Below are 21732 nucleotides of genomic sequence, written 5' to 3'. Positions count from 1 at the left end.
AGGCCTATTTCTTAAATTGACCTGAAAAGTTTCATTTTAAAGGTATCAGTAAAATCCATAGGCAGATGAACTGATTTCTGTGTTTTGGTTCTGAGACAGAGTTTGCTGTTATCTCAACCCTGCCTTGACCCTGCAGCGGTTCTTCTGCCTTAACATCCTGTATTCAGAATTACAGGCATATGTGTCAGTATTCCCCAAAAACTGATTTCTTCGTTGTATTTGGTTGCCATGTTTAATAAGTAATTTGTCATAATACTCTTGTGGTTTGGGTGGAAGCAGTCTCCTTGATATATTTGTATGAACTTATTTTAAACTATCCCTTTGGGATTGGGCCTGTTGTTGCCTGAGGCTACATACAAAAGAAATGCCACCTTGGCTTACAAGATTGAGACCCCCATCTCAAAAGAGGAATTCTGTTTAATTGCTTCTTTTTTAGATGCTAGCTCTACTTTTGAAGTACAGCCTTAAAGGCAGTGGGAATTACAGCAAGTGATTGAAATTTGATGCAAGGCAGCTAGAGTCCTACTTTTCTGACATCATGGAAGATTAAAAGCGGTTTTTCTATCATTTACTAATTAAGTGATTTCATGTCACCTACTCATCTTGTCAAAATGTAAAATGAAGATTGTATTGATGCATTTGAAAATTTTTATTTTGTTTAGATACAAAGAAGATGGAGAAGCTTTACTAATTTTACTACCCTCGGAAGAACAAGGGATGGTGCAGCAGCTTCTCCAGAAAAAAGTACCTGTGAAGGAGATCAAGTAAGAGCTGGTTGTTCCTATGTCGCTGTTAGCAGTGAGAACATGACATCGTTGCCTGCACTTCCTTCTTCCTCCTAATCTATTCGACCATCTGGCTTCCGATTTAGAGGGGGAATAAACAGACTTTAAACAAGTCTTAGGAGAAGAAATTTGAGGCTGAGAGCAAAAGTGAGGAAAAGTACAATTGCTCCACATTCCCCACCTCACATGCCTGTCTCCTCTAGTGTCAGCACCCAGCACACTGTAGATTTGCTGCAGCTCAGGAGCCGTATTGACATATCAGTGTCACTCTGAGTCCCTAGCTCACAGGAAGTTTCTCTTGGTGTCCCTGTAATTAGTATCTGAGAGAGCCGCCTTAAAGGAAGGACTATTTTGGCTCACAGTTTCAGCGGTGGTGCTGTTAAGGAAGGAGGTGTGGCAGAGCAGAGCAGAGCAGGTCATCTGGTGGTGAGCTAGGGAGCAGAGGAAGAATGCCTGAGCATTGTTTCCGGTTCTACTGAAGTCTACTCTAGTGAATGGATTTGTTTCCGTGGATTAGCTTTTTAGTGCTGCATTTAATGTCCTTACCGTACGCGATCATCTAGATTTTCTCCTGTAGTCTTTGCTAGAAATTTTGTGTGTGTACCCTAGAGGCTGACGTCAGAATGCCTCTTTCAAATGCTTTCCTACCTTCTTTTCTGAGATGAGGCCTCTCTCACTGACCCTGACTGACTGGCAAGCTCCTGGGGTCTGTCTGTCTCTTCCCTGACTCCGCCCCTCAGGACAGTGCTGGGGCTTCAGGTGTGCATGGCTGTGTCTGTTTATCAAGTTGATGTTGGAGATCCAGATTCAGGTTTTCCTGCTTGTGTAATACTTGGCCCATTTAGCCATCTCCTGAGCCCTTTCTGCTTTATATTTATATCTATGATTCATGTTGAATTTTTTTTAAAGTATGTTCCAGGATTCATGTGTTTTACACGTCCAGTTCTAATATCATTTATTAGAAAGACTAATTTTGTTCCCTTATGTTGCTGTGGTTCTTTTGTCACATGTGACTGTATTTTGGAACTCAGTTCTCCTTGATTTGTTCTTTTGCCAATTACTGTACTGAACCTGGCAGCCCTGCAGCTTGTGTTTGGAGTCAGTTTATTGATACCCATAAAATAACTGGCTGGTATTTGTATTGGTATTACATTGAATCTGCAGATCAAGTGAGAAATAGATTGAAACCGTGACAAGATTGAATTTCCCTGAAACTGAAAAATCATGGTTATTTGATTTCTTTAATCATAGTTTTGTGGGCTTTTAAAAAAAATGTAGATATTGCTCAGACCTTCTTAGCCTTTGGTGTATTTGCATTCTAAAGCCTTGTTATACGTTTTAATAGTCCCAGGAACATTTGTTCCTTTTTTTTTAATTTTCCAAGTAGGTTGTCATTTCACTTTCAAACAGGTATAGTTTTATTTTTTTTCCCAATCAATATGCTTTTAGTATTTCTTCTTCTTCTTTTTCTCCTTCTTCTTCTTCTTCTTCTTCTTCTTCTTCTTCTTCTTCTTCTTCTTCTTCTTCTTCTTCTTCTTCTTCTTCTTCTTCTTCTTCTTCTCCCTCTTCCTCTTCCTCTTCCTCTTCCTATATTGAAAAGCAGAGTTCCTTGCTTTTTTTATTTCCTTTTCATTTTATGTGTATGGTTGTTTTGCTTTCATGTATGTCCTTTGTGCTGTATTTCTGGTGCTGGTGGGAGCCAAAAGAGGGTGTCAGATCATCTTGATCTGGAGCTACAGATAGTTGTGAGCTGCCATGCGGGTGTTGAGAATTGAACCCGGGTCCTCTGAAAGAGTGGCTATTGCTCTGTTAACTGCTGAGCCTTCTCTCCAGCACCCCCTGATTTGTTCTTAATTTTAGGGGGAAACTGGAAGATTCACACTCTGCTAAGGATGATGTTAAGTCTAACCTTTATTTTTTTAAGAGATATTATAAGTTTTTTATTTCCAGTTTATAAGTAACTTGTTTTTATTACTTACCTTTATATAAATATTGAAGTGATAGGTTATATTTTTTTCTATTGAATGTTGAAACAAACATAGTAATGGTAAAGAATTACTTATTGGTTAAATGATTACTTCATTGATTGAGATAGGGTCTCAATGTAGCCCAGGCTATACCTTCAAATGTACTGTGTGTGTAGCTTAGGTGGTCTCCACTTCCCAAATGCTGATATTATAGGCATTTACCACCACATCTGACTTTAGTTGCCTTCTTCTTGAAAATATTAAAAGATTCTGTTTGTGCTTGTGTTGTTAATGTTGTTTATGTGTGTAGTATACATGTGCATGTGTGCCTGTACATGTACCTCTGTCTCATGGAGACATGAGGTTCATTTGGGTGTCTTTCCTTGATCACCATACTCCATCTTTATTTTTGAGACAGGCTCTCACTCTGAACCTGAAGCTCATCACGCTGGCTAGTCTGGCAGCCTACTAATGAACGGCAGGGTTCTGCCTGTCCTCACCTTATCTCCATCCCCCTCCAAAGGGCTGAGGTTACAGACACATACTACAATGCCTCCGAGGAGCTGAACTTAGATCCTTATGCATATATGGCGGGCACTTTACCAGCCAAGTCATCTCCCCAGCTCTGACACCTTTAAAATACTATTTATGTTGAAACAATTTTGCAGAATGCAGCAGAGAAAAATAAGAGAAAGGAGAACTTCTTAGTTTCAAGGAGCATTGAAGATTGAAAGGGTAATACCTCTTGAATGAAATCATTTTGTGGGTGGTTCTTTCATTTCAAAGGAACATAATCTCCTTTCATTGAGGATGTGTACATTGGGCAAAGTGGAATCCATCAGAGTCTTACTTGTATTGGAGGCACTGAAAAATAGTTTGATTTGTCTAAAAGTAATTTGAACTGTTAGACAGTGAAAGAGATTCTGGTTGAGAATATAGAAGATAAAAATTGACCATGTATTAAGTTTTGAGGTGAGTAGCTTTGTGTGTTTTGAAAAATTTCTCTATTAGTAAAGGAAAAACAACTTCATCCACTCTTATTATTTCCCTGTTGCTACTCTAGTGTTAGAGAAATGTAATAATTCAGTTTGAAATTGGAAAAACAAAAGGTGTCTCTTGGTCTATAGTTGAGAAATAATATTAAACACTCAAGTCAAATTGAAAATGCTGTGTATTATTTTTGTTTTTAAAATTGAGATTTTTTTTTTAGTTTAACCGTTTTTATTTTTTTTTATTGAAAAGAATCAATCCAGAAAAACTTATTGATGTTCAGAAAAAACTAGAGTCATTTTTAGCCCAAGATCAAGATTTAAAAGAAAGAGCTCAAAGGGTAAGTCAACTTTGAATCCAGTGTTGGTTTTAGAAATGGATTTGCATAATCAGTGTTGCATGGTCATAGCAAACAGGTTTAAGCAGTGAAGTTTTTACTTTTTAATTCTTAAATTAATTCTTAAGTTTTAAAAGTGTTTCTTAAAATTTACCTTAATTTTAAAAAGTATTTTTTAAATTTACCTGTGTTTAATCTTATTAGAGACACAGGGGAAGTTCTAAGATGATTTTTAAGTTTGAAGCAGCCTGGTGTTAATAACTTAACTTATTTTTTCAATGAAATTATTATAAGTTCTGATTGCATTTTCTGGTGGAGAGATTAATATTGTCTTTACTAAGCTGAATTTCTTGGTGGCAAAGAATTTTTGCAAATTATCTCCAGCAATGAAATTTGAATCTATTAATATGGCTTACTATTCTTGAATAGCTTTTCTGAACTAAAAAAGTCTTAGTAAGAAATTGCCCACACTGACATTTTATTATGATGTACATCTGACATTTTGAAATGTGTGCACATTCTGGAATGGCCAAGTAAGACTAATCAATCTTCAGATCAGTTATTTGTGAGGAGAAATGTTAGGAATTAAAAACCACATGATGCTGAAAACGTTGATAGTGTTGTGATTTACTACATGACTGGCAGGTTATTTGTTTATTGGTTCAGGAGATAGAAAATGCTAAAATGATGTAGTTTCACTGGTTTAAGCATATGGAATATTAGCCATCTAGAACAAAAAATATAAATTAGCACACGGAAATAGACGATGTGACTTATTGGTGTCACACGTGGTTAAGCAGAGTGGCTGTTTTCCTAGCACCATCATGCTATCTGGTTTCAGAAAAATGACTTTCTAGCTTTTGATTAATCCTGATGGAACAAAACCTATAAGCACGTGGTATTATTTCTTGTGAGTTATTGCAGAGGAAAATACCTTTGAACCAGCACCATTCATTGTTAATGCCTTTGGAGACAGAAAATGGTTTGTTGGGAGATTAGTTGGGTAGAAAAGATTGGTGTAAATGTAGAGATATAGAAGAAAATATGAAGTTTAAGAAATATGGACAGAAGGATTAAATATACTTTATAAAATTTTTATATGTGTACTATATTCTTTGTGTGTATGTGTATGTGTAGGTGTGCATACATGTGTGTGGACATATGTGTGGAGGCCAGAGGTCAGTTATGGGTGTCTTCTTCTATCATTCTCTACCTTATTTTTTTGAGAAAAGGTCTCTTATTGTACCTGGAGCTATGCATCTGGCTAGACCTGTGCTCACTGGGCTGCACGTTACAGGGATCCTTCTGTTACTGGCTTCCCAGTGCTGGGATTACAGGCACATTCTGCATGCCCAGCTTTTTAGTGTGGATGCCGGGCATTCAAGTTCAAGTTCTCAAGCTTCGAGGGTCAGTACTTTACTGACTGTGCCATTTCTCCAGCCCTTCACAAATTATTTTTAAAGTAAAAGTACTTGCTGAGATGTATTTTATTATCTATTTGTTTTACGAACTGATAGGATCAGGATGACATAGCTGTGTCATGAGCATAGCTTTATTTAAAAAAAGTAGAAGTAAAATTTCCAGGATGATGGTAAATTATTTGAAATCACAATATAAAAGGGAAACAACCTTTCTGTCAAAATTTGACTCACTTATAGTGAAATTTTATTTTATTGAAAAAATTATTTTTTAACTATTACAGTAGTATTATCAACAAAAACATTTATATGCATCTGCTATATTTCAGAAGATATTCTGGGTGTCCTATATGGATTTCTCATTGTCATAACACTTAGTTATTACTGTTGTGTTTTTGATAGATGAGAAAATTTCTGACTTTAGAAAATTTAGAAAATGCTGATTTTTTGCTCAGTTAATAACATTTAATCAGTTCAGATACTCTGTATTATTCTATTGCCTGTGTTAGTTCATTGCACTTCATTGTAATTAAGTAGTTCTAATTAATATTCAGCAGCTTTTTGGGAAGTTGAGGATTTTCTCATTTGAAGTAAGATTTTATGTAGCCCTGGTTGGCCTTGAATTTCCAATGTCTATCTCTACCTCCCAAGTGATAGAATTGCAGGCAATGCACCACCATGCACAGCCAGGTAATATTTTGTATTGCGTTGGAATAAAATGCAAACTCTTTTCTAATATTACAGTTATAGCAGTTTATTTTTCTGTGTAGTAAATTAGAGTTTGTTGGTCTAGTTTGTATTTTTTCACTACTACTGAATTATCTCTTAGTTTTCTATTGGCTTAGGCTAATTCTTAATTTTTTATTTTACAGTGCTTTGTCTCCTACATACGTTCAGTATATCTTATGAAGGATAAAGAAGTATTTAATGTGAGCAAGTTACCTATCACTGACTATGCACTGTAAGTATTGATGACAGCTGTAATAAGCTAGAGGGATCGCTCTAGGGTTTCCTCTAAGAGTCTGCTCTTTACTTTAGAACAACAGTCTGTTGAAAATCTGCAGAGAGGTGTGTTAGATTAACTCTTGGAAAGTAACCAGTATTTTACTTCTTATTGTCAGGAGGTTCATATTTATAAGTTTTGTTTATCTTTTCAGTCTTTATTACTTATGGACACTTGCAGTTACTGTTGCAAGATGTTGCAAGATTTAGTGACTCAGGTTGCTGAATGTATGGAAGGACTAACTGGTTTTGTTGGAATAGTTGTGAGATTACAAAAACGAAAATAACCTTTTAACTCTTTGTTGGAGTCCTATCTATGGGAAATGCATTGACTAAATCTTTAGAAGTACCCTTGAGCTTTATTATACCTTAATGTTTATCTTAGGTTTCCAAGATAAATTATGCTTTAGGCAAAGTCTGAATGCTTGGCTTGTTTTCTAGGAATTTGAATGCCTTTACTTTTAAATTGAGTTTAACAAAGAAAATTTAAGAAATATTTTATTTGAGGATTTCATACATGAGAATATTTATATCCCTTTCATTTTCCCCTCATAACAAAAAGTTTGACTTAGGTAAGCTGCTGTTTTCTATTCTGTTAGATTCTACATTTAATATTATATGATCTGTTAGTTGTAAAGCCCTTTTGTTAGATAGCATTACTATTTTGGTATTGGATGGGAAAACATGCTTTTGTTTCCTTATGCTTATTTACTAGTTCCTAGTTTCATCATTTTTTAATATGATGCCAAGATTTGGATTTTTAGCTACTTTTGTATTTTATGTGAAGTTCAGTGTGTTTTTTCTGGTTGCTGCAATATTCACAAATGATGGCATAGGTTTTGAATACTGCAGGGTCATATATAGAAGCTATCTTGTTGTATCAAACTAGTAAATGTCCTGTTTGTTGTTGAGGTCTTGCTTTTGGTGATGTTTATACAAGGCAAATAGTTTTGTTAAGTCTAAGTTACCATTATAGTTTGACTATGCTTTTAGTTTATGTTGCTACTCAGATTTATAATTTTCTTGAGGTATAGGATTTCCTTTAGAATCCTATGATAACTAAAACATTTGCCATGTTTATAGGATAGAAGGTTAAAAATATACTAGGGAAATACTTTGAGTGGCCAATATATGGAGGTCATTTCACTCAATGATAAAATTGCATGTGCATATATACTCTTGTCTTCAAGGAATTCAGGTTTCAGTTTCTGAAAACCATGTCACTGTACTTATTAGAAGTCTTCTGGTGTATATAAACTCATTGTCTCACCCTTCATATCATGACAGCAGTAATGATAGAAATGGCTGCCACAGTTGCCTATTTACTATCTTCACTGTATTCATTTTATTAACTTTATCACAGCTCTATTAGGTGGGAATTCTCAATCATTATGTTTGGCAGATATGAAAACTATTTTGAGAGTCGAATATTCTTGAGATCATACAACTAGTAAGTGACAGAGCTGTGCATTTTGAGCCTTAGCTCTGTTTCTGAGTTTGTCATTTTCAATAATGAATTTTGCAGTTTCTATTATGAATTATATAGGGGGAAAACAGTGGATAAAGCTGCCATTTAATTATTTATTTGGAGGCTTTGTCTCACTATGGAGCCTTGGCAGACCCAGAACTGTCCTCTAACTCACAGAGATATGTCTGCCTCAGCCTCCTGAGTACTGGGATTAATAAGAGTAAAGGGGTATGCTACCATGCCTAACTTAACTTTTGCTTTTTGAAAGTTGTGTTTCTATCCACCATGGGAATTTAGTAAAAATTGTTAGTGTTGGTTCTGGAAGGAAACATGCCAAATTTTGATCTTAGGTAAACAAAACAAAACAAACAAACATACAAAACAAAAACAAAACACAATCCCAATATTTCCCCCTTTTAGCTTTTTTAAAAAGAAAAATATATTTTTGTAAGTAAGGATGACAGACGGTATATGTATTCTGCACAATTTTTTGAGAATATTTGTTTTGTTTTGTCATTCCTCAGCCATGCCTTTTACATTTTATATGGTAGCTTATGTTTTATAAATTACCTTTATACATTTATTTAATTGGGACTTCATGGCACCAGTGAGGTAGACCTGGCAGGTGTTATTATTATGTGTTGTGAGGAAGCTGAGAATTGAATTGAAAATTGAATCTAGAATGTGAGCTGTGACCATCTTATTTTTATTTCAGTGCTCTTTTTTTTTTCTTTTTTTAAATACCATATCAAGTCTCTTGAAACAAAGCTAGGTGTTTAAAATATTTTCTATACAAGTATTGTGGCTTTATTTTGAATTATTTAATCTGTCAGAATTGATGTGTCTTAGAGGAATATTAAAACAAAGCCATGGAAATAGACTTTAGCTGTGGAGAAACCTCCATAAATACCACAAACATACCATCACCATAATGAAATAATTACATTTGTTCTCTTCATTCCTGAAGGTCCCTTGGTCTTGCTGTCGCTCCACGGATAAGATTTCTTCAAAAAATGGAGAAGCAGCCCACCAAAGGAGTGGTAAGGAATCAAGTCACTGAAACAACTGAGCCCAGGGTTCCCTCCCTCAGCAATGACGAAGTAGAAGAATTTCGAGCTTATTTCAGTGAGAAAATGTCCATCCTTCACAAAAGTGGAAAGCACCTAGAAGAGACAGACTACAGATTGGCCAGTGGTGAGAGTGAAGAGCAGGATGAAGACACAGAAGATGAAGAAATGGAAGAGCAACCGGGAAAAGCAAGAGAGCCTCGTACTGAATCTGTTCTCAAAATTGAGGAGGAACAGGAGGATGCCAAGGAAGGTCCTATGCAGTTCTTAGGCAGAGATGATGATGAGGAAGATGGGCCTGATGCTGATTTCCTCACAGTGAAGCGGCGTGATGTGTTTGGGTTGGATCTTAAAGAGAATCAAGCATTGTCGGTAAGTTTACTCCAAATGGAGTCTTCTCTTGCCTCTTTCCTCTGTCTAATTGTAGCCTTTGCAAAGTCATGAGAAGAGCAACTAAGAGGAGCTTAGGGTGAGTGTCTTCGTTGTGTGCTCTTCATTTCTGTTCATGTTTAAATACAGGAGAAGTGTCAAAGAATTCTCATACTCTTCCTAACTTCAAAGCTTGAGGTTGTCAACTAAGTCTTTTTTAATGGTTTTCTACTGCCATGTTTTGAAAGTGGCTGTAGTAAAGATTGTGACATGAAGGGCAGTGAGGGTTATTGTCACATTGTGATAATCCTTTACTGTGAGTCACCATCCAGTCTCTCGATGGACCACGTTAGTATAAACAGCAATTGTAATTATGTGCACTTTAAAAAAATTATTTTCTTCATATGTAAGTCCATTTTTATTTTGATCAGATTTACCTCTTAATTGCTTCATGTTTATGCATGTATAATTATGGCCGCTCTCCATAATATAGCTGTGTGTGTGTGTGTGTGTGTGTGTGTGTGTGTGTGAATCTTTCTATTTATAGCTCCATCTGTAACACGAATAATAAAAGCCCAGAGATAGACTGGGGTTTAACCTGAAGATTAGAAAAGCAAAGCAGCCAAACCACTAGAGAGCTCTTACCTCTATGAAGTCTTCACACTGAAAGAGAGTGAGTTCCTGTCTCATCTTGCCTTATAGTCCTCTCTAGTGCTAGTATTAAAGGCATGCACCACCACCTCCAGGCCTCTATGACTAACTAGTGTGACTGCTGGAATTAAAGGTGTGTGTCAGCTCTGCCTGGCCTGTATGGCTGACTAGTGTGGTTGTTTTGCGTTCTGATCTTCAGGCAAGCTTTATTAAAATACAAATGAAATATCACTACATGCACCTGTGTCTTTTTTTTTGCATTCTAAGTTTGCATTTTTTTTGAGAAAGTAATTTTATTAAATTTTAAAAGTTTCCATTTCCGCCCCTCCTCCCAACACCCTCCCACTCCCCCCACAACCTGTGTCTATATCTATCTCCATGTCATCTGTTTCCTCCCTCTTACATATAACCGACCGCATCATTTTAGTGTTTCCTGCATGCTTGTGGGTGTTGAACTGTCCTCTAGAGCAAAGGCAACCTACCTGGGACCTTACTACTGTATTTAGCTGTTTTTCTCTCTCCAAGAGCTGTTGGCTATTAGTATTTGCATCTTTCTGAATTTGAAATGAATTAATTTGTTTAAAGATTACCTATTTTATGTGCATGAGTGTTTTGCCTGCATGTGTGTCAGCATTTCATGTATGCGGTAATTGTGGAAACCAGAAGAATTTGGAACTGGAGTCGGATGGTCGTTAGCCATTAGTTGATTGCTGGGAACTGAACTTGAGTTCCCTGTGAGGGTAACAAGTGTTCTTAGATACTGATTCTCTAGTCCCATGAAATTATCTACCTACCTACCTATCATCTACCTGTCTATTTTTATTTTATGTGCATTAGTGTTTGCCTGCATGTATGTCTATATCAGGGTGTTAGATCCCTTGGAACTGGAGTTGCAGACAGTTGTGAGCTGCCATTGAACCTGGATCCCCTGGAAGAGCAGCCAGTGCTCATAATCACTGAGCCATTTCCCCAGTCCATGAAACTTATTTTTAATGAGATACTTGCTTTTGAGAACCAAGTTAGTATCTTAAGTAGAAATTTCTCATTACTTTTGGTGAGCTCCTGAAAGAATTGAAAAATTCAGCTTGACTCTTATTCATCATAGAGCTCATCATAGAGTGTTTCTAAAATCACAGTTACAGCTAGTACCTGATTTTGAACCAGGAAACTTTGGAAAGTGTTTCCTAAAGTAACTAGAGATACAAAGTGTCTGATAGGCTTATTGAGCCTGACTTATTGGGAGGGATGGTTTATAAAAAGCATGTCATTTATTTTCTGAATACCCTGTGAAGTAGGTGCTGTTTATATAGTGTGGAGCAAAATCCCATACTGACATATTCTGCTTTAAATTAAGCTATTTAAAGTTTGTGATTACTTTAAGTAAATGAAATAAGAATAAGGCACTAGATTTTATTCTAATCTATTAGGTCAGTGTGATAATTGATGTTGATTGTCAGCTTGACTGGATTGAGAATCATCAGAAAGATTTGTACAGCACACTGTCTATAAAACACCTTTCTAAAAAGGTAAATCTGTGTAACAGTAAAAAAAATCTCTTACGGACTACATTTTGGCTTGAAAAAAGATTTTAATAATTTTCATAATCCAGAGTGAAACTGTTGATCATTAAAACATTGCGTCATCCCCTTTGTATTAAGTTACTGCATTCTGTTCCTAACCACTGATTTAACTTTGCTCCTGTGGTTTTGTAGTTTTCATGATGACATTAGATAGAACATAGAGTTGTAGGATTGTGTGGTGACTCTGCTGTGTACTGACTTTTCTGCAGTCACCAGTCACTTGCCCCTTTAGCTGCTGAGTTCTACTTCATAGTGTGAGGATTTGCAAGGTGTTTGTCAGTAGGCTTTGTTCACAATTTTTGGTGATTATGACAAAAGCTATGTTTGCACAATCTTTTTTTTCATTTCCTTGGGATGTATGTAAACTAGTGGGGTACATACACATCAGGATGTAAGGCAAGTAAGTATGTGTTTTTCTTTGAGAGAAGCTCTACAGTTATTTACCAGATGGGCATGTTTGAACATTCGCGAGTCTTTAAAACTCTCAATATTGCTTGTTTTTAAATTCAGCTACATAGCCAAGTCTATTAAATTTTTATGACATTTCCCTTGTGACGACTAATGGTGGACATCCTCTCACCCTGTATTTGCTGTCTGTATATTTTGTGTGGTTAAATACCTTTTACTTTTTAAGAAATTGTATTGCTTATTTGACTGAGTTGTTTATGTATTTTAGATACATATCCCTCATAGATGTGTTTTGCTAGTATTTTCTTTCAGTTATGTCTTATAGAGAGCAGAAGTGTTAAAGTTTGAAGATTTATTATCTTTTATAATTTAAAAGTATCATATCTGTTAAGTTTGTGGTCAATAGAATGTTATGAAAATCTTGTACTATATTTTCTCTCAGAACTGTTAGAGATTTTTTTATTAAGAACTAAAATTTATTTCAACTTAAGTTTTTGTGAATGGGTCTAAGTCAGGGGCCAACTTAAACTTTTTGGTTCTTGTTTATTGGTATTCAGTAGATTCCTTACCGTTCATAGAAAAGATGATGCTTTTTTCCCCATTGAATTACCTTGACTCCTTATTGAAGTCAGTTGAAAGACACTGTGTGTGTGTGTGTGTGTGTGTGTGTGTGTGTGTGTGGTGATTTCTTCTGTGTTTGTATTTTGACCTATGACATCTGTCATGATTGCAGTAGCTTTATGGTAAACCTGAGATCAAATTACTTTCAGTTTTCCAATTTGGTATCCTTTTTTCCACTATACATTGTAGATGGATGTTTTTTGTTATGCCTGGTCTCACAACCATTCAGTCCCAAATAAACACACAGTGGCTTATGTTAATTATAAACTGTCTGGCCTATTGTTCAGGCTTATTACTAGCTACCTCTTACAACTTAAATTGACCCATAATTCTTACCTATGTTTAGCTACGTGGCTTGGTACCTTTTCTCAGTAAGGCATTCTCTTTTGCTTCCTTTGCCTCTGGATGATGACTGTGTGTCTGCCTTTTTCTCTTCTTAGAATTCTCCTAGTCTGGTTGCCCCACCTATACTTCCTGCCTAGCTACTGACCAATCAGTATTACACCAATACAAGTGACAAATCTTTACAGTGTACAAGAGCATTAATCCATAGAAATACATGTTGGCTCTTTTGGTGCCATTACATTTTCATAGGATTTAAAATTAGCTATTTGATTTATACACAAAGCCTGCTGGTGTCTTCATTTAACACTGCATTGAGGTTTTAAATCTGTTTGGAGCCAATTGACACCTCAATTCTGAGTCTTTTGATTCTATGAATATGATAATCTTTACTTATTTTTAGGTCTCCCTTACTACCTTTCAGCATTGCTTACACACACCACACACGTATTTTCTTAGATTAGTCTGTTATTATTAATGGTATTTTCTGTGCTATTTTACATGAAACTTAAAAAATTTCAGTTTGTGATTTTTTTTTTTCTGGCCACCATACAGAAATACAGTTTGGTTTTGTGTATCAGTTATTTTAAACTGACCTATTCTGGTGACATTTTTTTCCCCTTGGGAGTTCTTTGAAGGCATCTTTGTAATTGGTTTGATCCCCTTTATTTGTGAACACCAAAATAATAATAATAATTTTACCTTCTGTACATTCAGATTTAACCCTTGTATCTGATGTTAGCTTCCAATTGTTTTGTTTTATGGGAAAGTTCCATTTGATTCCTAGTCCAATAATAATTTTTTTTACCATAAATGGATGACAAATTTTGTTTTTTTTTTGTGATTATTATTAAGAGTCACATGATGATTCTCATCTATTGATAACAATATATTGACTCTTTTCTACCCTAGTATAACCCAGTTTAAATCCTGTGGAAAAGCCTTCACATAAGCATGGTTTCTTTTCCTTTGTTAGAGTGCTGGATTCTAGTTAATAATAGACATTTTGTTAGGGACCTTTGTTTCTGCTGTCACAAAGAAAATTTATTTTCTTTCTTGACCTGTCTGAATACTATATATTTTAAAGGCTTTTGTTTTATTTTGTCAAATAATCTAACAGAATAGTCATGTTGATTATTGTCATGCTCTCTTTGTCATTGTCATTGCCTACCGCTATTGAATAGTAACAGATTGTTTTTTAGGTTATTTGTAGAAAATTGACGTTTTGAAGCTGTATAAGAATTATTTCGTTGAAAGACATTATTGAACTTTTGTAACCAGGAGCATAAATGATTTACTATTAATAATTCGAAATGATAGAGCAGGCCCAGCTTTTTGATTTAGGTAATAGTTTATGGTTTCTAATTATGATAAAAAATTCTGCTTCTATCATACTGTAAAATACAAGCTTTCCATCGCCAGATATGGCCCCCTCTTTACTCTGGGCCAGGATAGTATACATGCGTGCTCATGCTTCTGTGAGCACATGGGTGTGTGGGTGTCCATGGAGGCCAGAAGAGGTCATTGGTTCCCCTGGAACTAGAATAATGGGTGGTTTTGAGTTACATTGTGAGTGCTGGGTCTAAGCTTGGAGCCTCTAGAAGAACAAATCTTAACTACTGACACATTTCTCTAGTCCCTAAAACACTAACATTTTAAGCTATGATTTTGAAATATTATGGCATCTTTATCAGGCATGACAAGCATTTTGGGGCCATTGATGAGGCACTAATCAAGGCAAATTTTTTCTATTCCTTCATGTTGCCTAGTATTATATACAAACAGGGGTTGAAATTAATGATTCTTTAACTAAAATAGAAGTAGTTGACTTTCCCCCTCCTTTACTTTGTCCTTGAACTTTTAAAATGAGCATTTTTGGGGTTCATGTTAATATATTTTTTATTCTTTATCATCTTTTGAAGGCAGTTGGCTTTGAATGTGTCTTTAGCTCTGCAATTTTAATCAACTTTTCATGTATTCCAGCCATTACTTAGTGGAAATTGCTTTTTTATTTTTTGGTTTTTGGGATATAGAATAGGAAATAATATTATTGCTTAAATGTCTAAGTGATCATATTCCCTGTGGGAGATTGAGTGCTTCTGTCAAGTATGATTGCAGAATTTTGTTTGTAGATACCGTACCAGACATGTTAGAGATTGCTTTCATTACTTATAGTCTAAACTTTTCAATTTTTTTTCTTCTGTCTTTTTGGGAAAAAAAAAGTATATTTGCCAAACTAATTGAAGTTTGGAGTCAGTGGAAATAGATAGGAATGCAGAAAACATGGAATTTGTCTAGTGATCTTATCACTGATACTATAACAATAGTTATTTGACATTGTATGCCAAATACCTTCGTTATAAACTCTCAGTTTTAATGATTTTTTTTTTTTTTTGAGATGGGGTCTTGTTGTCTAGACTTGATTTGAAATCCTGGGCTCAAGGAATCACCCTGTTTCAGCCATAACTACCACATCTAACAAGTAGATGATGTTATCTAAAATTTCACAGAAACAGGAATAAAAATCAAAACAAAAGGAAAACTTCTAATGACACGCGAAAGGTCACAGGGAAAGACAGTGTCCGGTAGACTTGCCTGCAGGCTGATGGACTCTTACTGACTGAAAAGTCAGCTAGCCTTGCTGAGCAGTGAGCTTCTTGAATCCTGCTCTTCTGCCCCCAGGATCCAGGTCACAGATGTACACTGCTGCTCTTGGCATTTACGTAGATTCTGGGGTTTTGAACTTAGGTTCTCATGCTTGTCACCGAGCCTCTTTCCTAACCTTCTCTGCGTTGTCTTTTACCAGTGCTAATTTGTAGCATGAGACCATTTTCTTTCCTTTTTTAAAAAGTGACTTTTACTTTTATTATTTTTTATTTTATGTGCATTAGTATTTTGCCTGCATGTATGTCTGTGTGAGAGTATCATATTTCCTGGGGAAGGATTTATAGGCAATTGAGAAATGCCATTTGGGTGCTGGGAATTGAACCTATGTAGGCGTATTTAAATAGGTCCACAAGCGACCAGAAAAAAAACGATAAAAGTATTTATTTATTTATTTATTTGGAAAAAGCTCACAATAGAGCCACTATCCTCTGTGGGCACTGGAAGCTGCAAACTGAATTCCGACCACCAACCAAGAGAGAGCTTGCATATTTTCTGTCTGCACTTATAGTACCTCAAACCACACCCTAATGGGCCGGTTCACAAATGGCTATTGGCTGAATGAATTCTCACAGCAAACCTAGGTCCTCCGGAAGAACAACCAGTGTTCCTAACCACTGAGCTGTCTCTCCAGCTCCCTGAGGTCATTTACTTAAATGATCTCTCATGTTTTTTGTTGTACTTTGTTTTGTCCCTAGTGTCAAAAAGGGGGAAAAGATAAGTGTAGTTTTCTTCTTTTTTGTCAGCATATTATTTGAACCATCTATCATTTAGTTTTCAAAAAATGAATTTATTCTTTATTTACCTTTTTTTCTATTTTTTACATTTACAAGCCAAGAATGTTTTCTTTTCAACAGAAAAACATTTCATCTTTATTAAGTAGGTAACAGATCATGATCATATCTGAGCATCTCCCCTTGCCTCCCAAAAAACTGTTGCCATTTTTCCCCCCTTCTTTTAGCATTGCCTGCTGCCTGTTAGAACAGAGGCAACAGACAGTGTTGATATACTGTTGAGAATAGAATCTACTGTTTTTTATTTGTTGTAATAAATACTTGAAAACAATGCTGTTTTACTACAGTTCTGATAATGTAGGAATTATTATGCTACATAAATTAAGCTTCAGAAACATATGTTAGTAAAGTGGTACTGTAATGGGCCTAGAGTATAGAAAGAAATTCTTAAGAATTAGATGTCTGTGAGATATGAGTCATTTACTATAACTTTATTTGTTCAAGTCCAGCCAAAGTTATGTCTGTTCATGGTGGTGTATTTCCTGCCTCTTCATGAATTAATTACTAGGGTTTGTGAATCACTTCTCAGTGACAGTCACTTTAAGACCTTCTTAAGATTGCTTTCTAGAGTAAAATAGCTTATTTCCTATTACATCTTCTGGGTGATCATGATTAGAATAATTATTCTACCTGATACATTATATCAATTGACTTTTGTCACGAGGACAAGAGAACAAGAGTATTTTATTTTCTACTTTGGTGTGGTACTAATTTTGGAGGGTATATGAATTAAAAATATTTGTAGGAAATGGTTTGATATTCCATGAATACTTAGCAAAAACTTACTAAATAGTGCACTCCTGATTTTGAAGAGTATTATTTTCTTTAGATCTTTCTAAATTGCCATCGTTCTGATATCTTACTTAAATAGAAGTTTGAAAATCAAAGTGTTTAAAATTTAAACTATCTCTACTCCCAACTAAAATTTTGAGGTACTTTTCTCTCTTCCTCATGAAAGGAAAGAAGAGGTATTTCATTGCCTAAAATATGTTCTCAGAATTTTTGGAGCCGACTCATCTAGTTTTTACCCTATCTACTAGAATCATTGTAGCTATCTGAATTTATATTGTGTTAATCACACAGTTAACTGATTATACTAGTTTACTTTTTCTTCCTGCGCATGCTTTCCTTTTATTAATTAACCCTATTTTATGACAGATAGTGCAGATGCATCTAGCTTTTCTTATTTCTTTATGAAGAGAGATAATGTTTGTAAGTTTTTAGGACTATTAAGAGTCTCCCCTACTTGGAAGCTCACAATTTAGCCTACTGTAGTTTTTGGTATGCTGCTGGACAGTTGCTCCTCAGACTTGTTACGGCGTATTTGTGCACTGTGTGAGGATGTGCTACTGTGATTGGTGTAGTGAAAGACAGAATGGCCAGTAACTAGGTAAGAGAGAATAGGTGGGACTCCAGGACAGAGAGAAGAGGGAGTCAGAGGGGTGAGTCTAGGTTCCAGGAGACATCAGCAGCATGAGGAACAAGTTGGACATATGGAATAGAGAATTTTCCAGTCACTTTCATTTCTATCCTTTCCTGTCTATTTAAAAGATGTTTAACCTCCTAAGATTCATGTTTGATATCAGAACAACTGATTTATAAAAATGCAGTTGCTCCTCTAGCTATTTGTGTAAATTATATGTATTAATTACAATTTTATGCAATTATTTGTTTAAAATATACTAGTAACTATTTTTTTCAGTTTGAGGTTATTCTTGGGGATTTGGTAGCAGATATATGTTTGGAACGTTTCATTATGATAATTTTCATATTTGTCAAGGTTCTAGGTCCAATTGCCAATAGTTTTGTGACAAAGTGTGCCCCTCAAGGATTTTTGTCTAAAAGGGTGTTTAGCTTTATCAGTACCAACATTTTTGCTGTCTTGGGGCTGGAGAGATGGCACAGCAGTTAAGAATGCTTCCTGCTTTCCTAGAGGACCCGAGTTTAGTTCACAGCACCCATGTCAGACTGATCACAACTGCCGGTAACTCTAGCGCCCAGGGATCTGGTGAGCCCAGGGATCTGGTGAGCATGGTACTCACACATGCACGCACACACACACACACACACACACACACACACACAGCAGATTCATACACACATAAAATAAATAAGATTATTAAACAAAATAACATTTAGCTGCCTTAATAATGAAGTTTCTCTTAATTGTCTTGTGATTCTGTTTAGATTTGCCCAAACTCATTAACTCTACTCCCAGACTGTCAGCTTAGAAACTGTTTTTCTCCCTCATTTTAATTTTTTTGTTCTTGATACATCTTATTGCCATGAAGAAACTATTATTTTATAAGAAACCATAGTTAACATATAATTGCATCTTTGTAGGGCATAATTAAATATTTCAATACATGTATCTAACATATATACATGTTAGACGTGTAGTAAACCATGGTAGTTTTATTTTACCACCTGAATGTTTCTCTGGCCCTAATTTATTTGTTTTCTGACCCTATAATTAGTTATTCTCCATTTGTTTCATGACATTTTCCTGATCATCTGTTAGCTTCAACCTTTTTCCTGTCTTCTGTCTTCTCTCTGTGTATATAATTCTTCAGCAATTAGACATTTAGTTACATTGTGTTTTTGCCTTTCCACACTATCTACTTGGCAAGGTTCAAACTAGATTTAATTTGGGTCCAACTTCCCTATTTATGCCTGGGTACTACAGCAACCTTGGCTGTGCCCCTCATGGTTGCATTTTAAACCATGGTGATAGCATCAAATTTCCATTGTTTCTTAGCTTCCTGAACCATCATTCCTTGTTTACCTTATTCTTATGATTGCTAGGAGGAAATGTATATCATTTAATACCAAACTAGATTCTTGGTGGTAAATAAACAGACATGAAGTGCAAATTCATGTCCATGAGTAGTCAAGATCTTTAATAATGTGTGTTTCATTTAAAATCTATATTATCAATTTACAAGGGATTTAAAATACCATACGTAAATGCATATCAAATGTTAAAACAAACTTAAATAAAGCTTTTGGTTTTGTAAAATATTAGGATGGGGAAAGTGCTGTAATAGGAGTATATTTGCTTTCTGTAGTACACTGTTACAAATAGTGACATTGAAATATGAACTTATTATTTCACTTTTCCTAAGTCAGAAGTGTTAAACCCACTTGGCTAAAAGCAAAGAATAAGCAGCACTGAGCTTCTTCCTGTGGGGAAGGGGTGAGCCGTTGTCCTTTTCAGCCATCAGAGGTTATCTGTGCTGGGCTGTTTCACAGGCATGCCCGGAGGCGCATGTTCCAGATAGTTAACAGCTAACATTATCCATCACAGAGTTCTAAGCTTTATTTTAGTCATTGCTGTATAGGTATAGTTCTTCTTTAATGGGCAGAGCCATTCACTAAATATGTTGAAAAAATTATTAGGAGTAGAAAATTGAATAAACAAAATAATTTACTAAGCCTGTGTTATACTTCTAGCTATGTAACAAACCCTAATTTTTATATGTGCTGCCTGCCGCAGTATGTGTTTAATTAAACAAATGGCACAAATACAAGGTATGAATGAAAAGTTTTCAAACGTTTTCCATTTCATTTTATTATGGCATATGATACAATCTCATAGAACTTGGTTAGTCTTTTGTATTCTCTTTTTATAATTAGGGGATGGGCTGAGCAGTTTTCAAAGAGTGAGCCACAAATCTCTGTTCAACTTTATTGAGTTATTGGGTACTAAAAGCAGGGATGTCTTTCAGGAAGACTGTTTTAAATCTATTATGAAAATAATTCTGTTCTGTACACACCTTTCTCTTTATTTTGGAGAACAAGCAATAGTCTGGAGGTTACACTTCTCTCTCTCTCTCTCTCTCTCTCTCTCTCTCTCTCTCTCTCTCTGTGTGTGTGTGTGTGTGTGTGTGTGTGTGTGTGTGGTCTGAGACAGTTTATTTTTCTGGGTAGTGACTATTAGAACTGGAATATTTTTTGGTCCTCTGATTCTAATCTTTCTAAGTATTTGTTAATGTCAACTTTAAAAATGTTTTGGACTCAAAATACCTTGTAGTAAATTTCTTGCTTGGTGAGCCGACCTCTGTACTGTTGTGTTGCTCTTAGTGATTTGTTTCTGGCGAGAGCTCCTTGTTAGAGGGAACACTTGGAAAAACCATGGCCCGTGAACTGTAGGATTGTAGAGAAAGGGCTTAGACTTGTCTTTGTAAAGCATTTCAGCAGCTCTAGTGGGACTGTTCCTGCTTCAAGTTAGGGACCTTTGACTTCTGCTTTTTGGGGTAGATATAAGATGGGTGCAACAGTGTTACAGAAGTAATAAAACACTGATGGCATGGAGATCTATACATGCAGATTCCCTGCAACATATATTTGGTAAAAGCATAATGTAGAAGCCACGAGAAATATTCTATGAATAAGAAATAAAGTTAATACTTCATTAAGTAAATGTAGATGACATTTTCAACAATAATATATTAAAAATCATAGTTTGAGTTTGTACTTTTTATTAAAAGTGATCATTATTGATACTTATTCACTGGTACTTCTGAGTTGCCTTTCTGGCAGTTGGATTAGAATAATAGTTCTTTTGGATCGAACTTGCTGTCTTCATCTTCTTAAATTATTAAAAAATGAAGGTCTGCACAACTAAGCTGAAAATTATTAGCAAGTCTTAGCTGTCAGTACTTTTGACAGTCCCAGTAGTATACATGGGTAATGGTTCATTTACTCAGTCTGAGCAATTTATTGACTCTCTAACTATTGAGAGCATTAATGTTGCAGCCTACCAGGTGTGACTCAGAGGTAACCTTTCTTTAACCATTTGTTCCAAACTCTAATGATTTGCCATAATCACTGTATAGAAGACATTATAAAGCTCTACTGGAGAGCAAATACCTTGACCTTATTTTAAACATTAGATATATTCTTCCAAAGTTAAAGAAAAGAACATTTTGTGCAGTGAAAACATTTCACTGTTGACTTTTATTACAAGTGGTGTAATAATAGGAAAAGTTTTCACCTGGTACCTACTACAATCAATCTTAATCTTAATTTGTTCACTTCAGGGGGTTTTAATGGTGTGAAATATGTGGGCATTTAATTCTCCAATAATCCTTTAAAGAAATTATTTTAATGGGAGTCTTTCTTGATCTACCTAGAAAAATGCTCAAATATGTCAAAATGAAAGTTAATTATTAGTGACCTCTTACTTCTTAACTAATTTCAAATAAACTAAAATAGTTTGATTGGTTGATGTATTACTCCAAGAGTAATTTTCTAGATATGCATCAAA

The 21732-nt window shown here is 35.4% G+C and overlaps 1 protein-coding gene across 2 annotated transcripts in view; it reads left to right on the top strand.

Moving 5' to 3' along the window:
- Ddx10 (DEAD-box helicase 10) overlaps positions 1-21732 on the top strand; it is a 164673-nt gene that overhangs the window by 34321 nt on the left and 108620 nt on the right. For both annotated transcript variants that reach the window (XM_048417170.3, XM_085688759.2), the window contains exons 10-13: positions 663-764; positions 3995-4082; positions 6370-6458; positions 8935-9406. In XM_048417170.3, the coding sequence (XP_048273127.2) occupies positions 663-764; positions 3995-4082; positions 6370-6458; positions 8935-9406 (751 nt within the window). The remainder of the gene's footprint in view (positions 1-662; positions 765-3994; positions 4083-6369; positions 6459-8934; positions 9407-21732) is intronic.

This window comes from Myodes glareolus, chromosome 4 (genome assembly GCF_982192425.1).
Source record: "Myodes glareolus chromosome 4, mMyoGla1.1, whole genome shotgun sequence".
Classification (NCBI taxonomy): domain Eukaryota; kingdom Metazoa; phylum Chordata; class Mammalia; order Rodentia; family Cricetidae; genus Myodes; species Myodes glareolus.
This window is presented reverse-complemented; position numbering and strand designations above follow the sequence as displayed.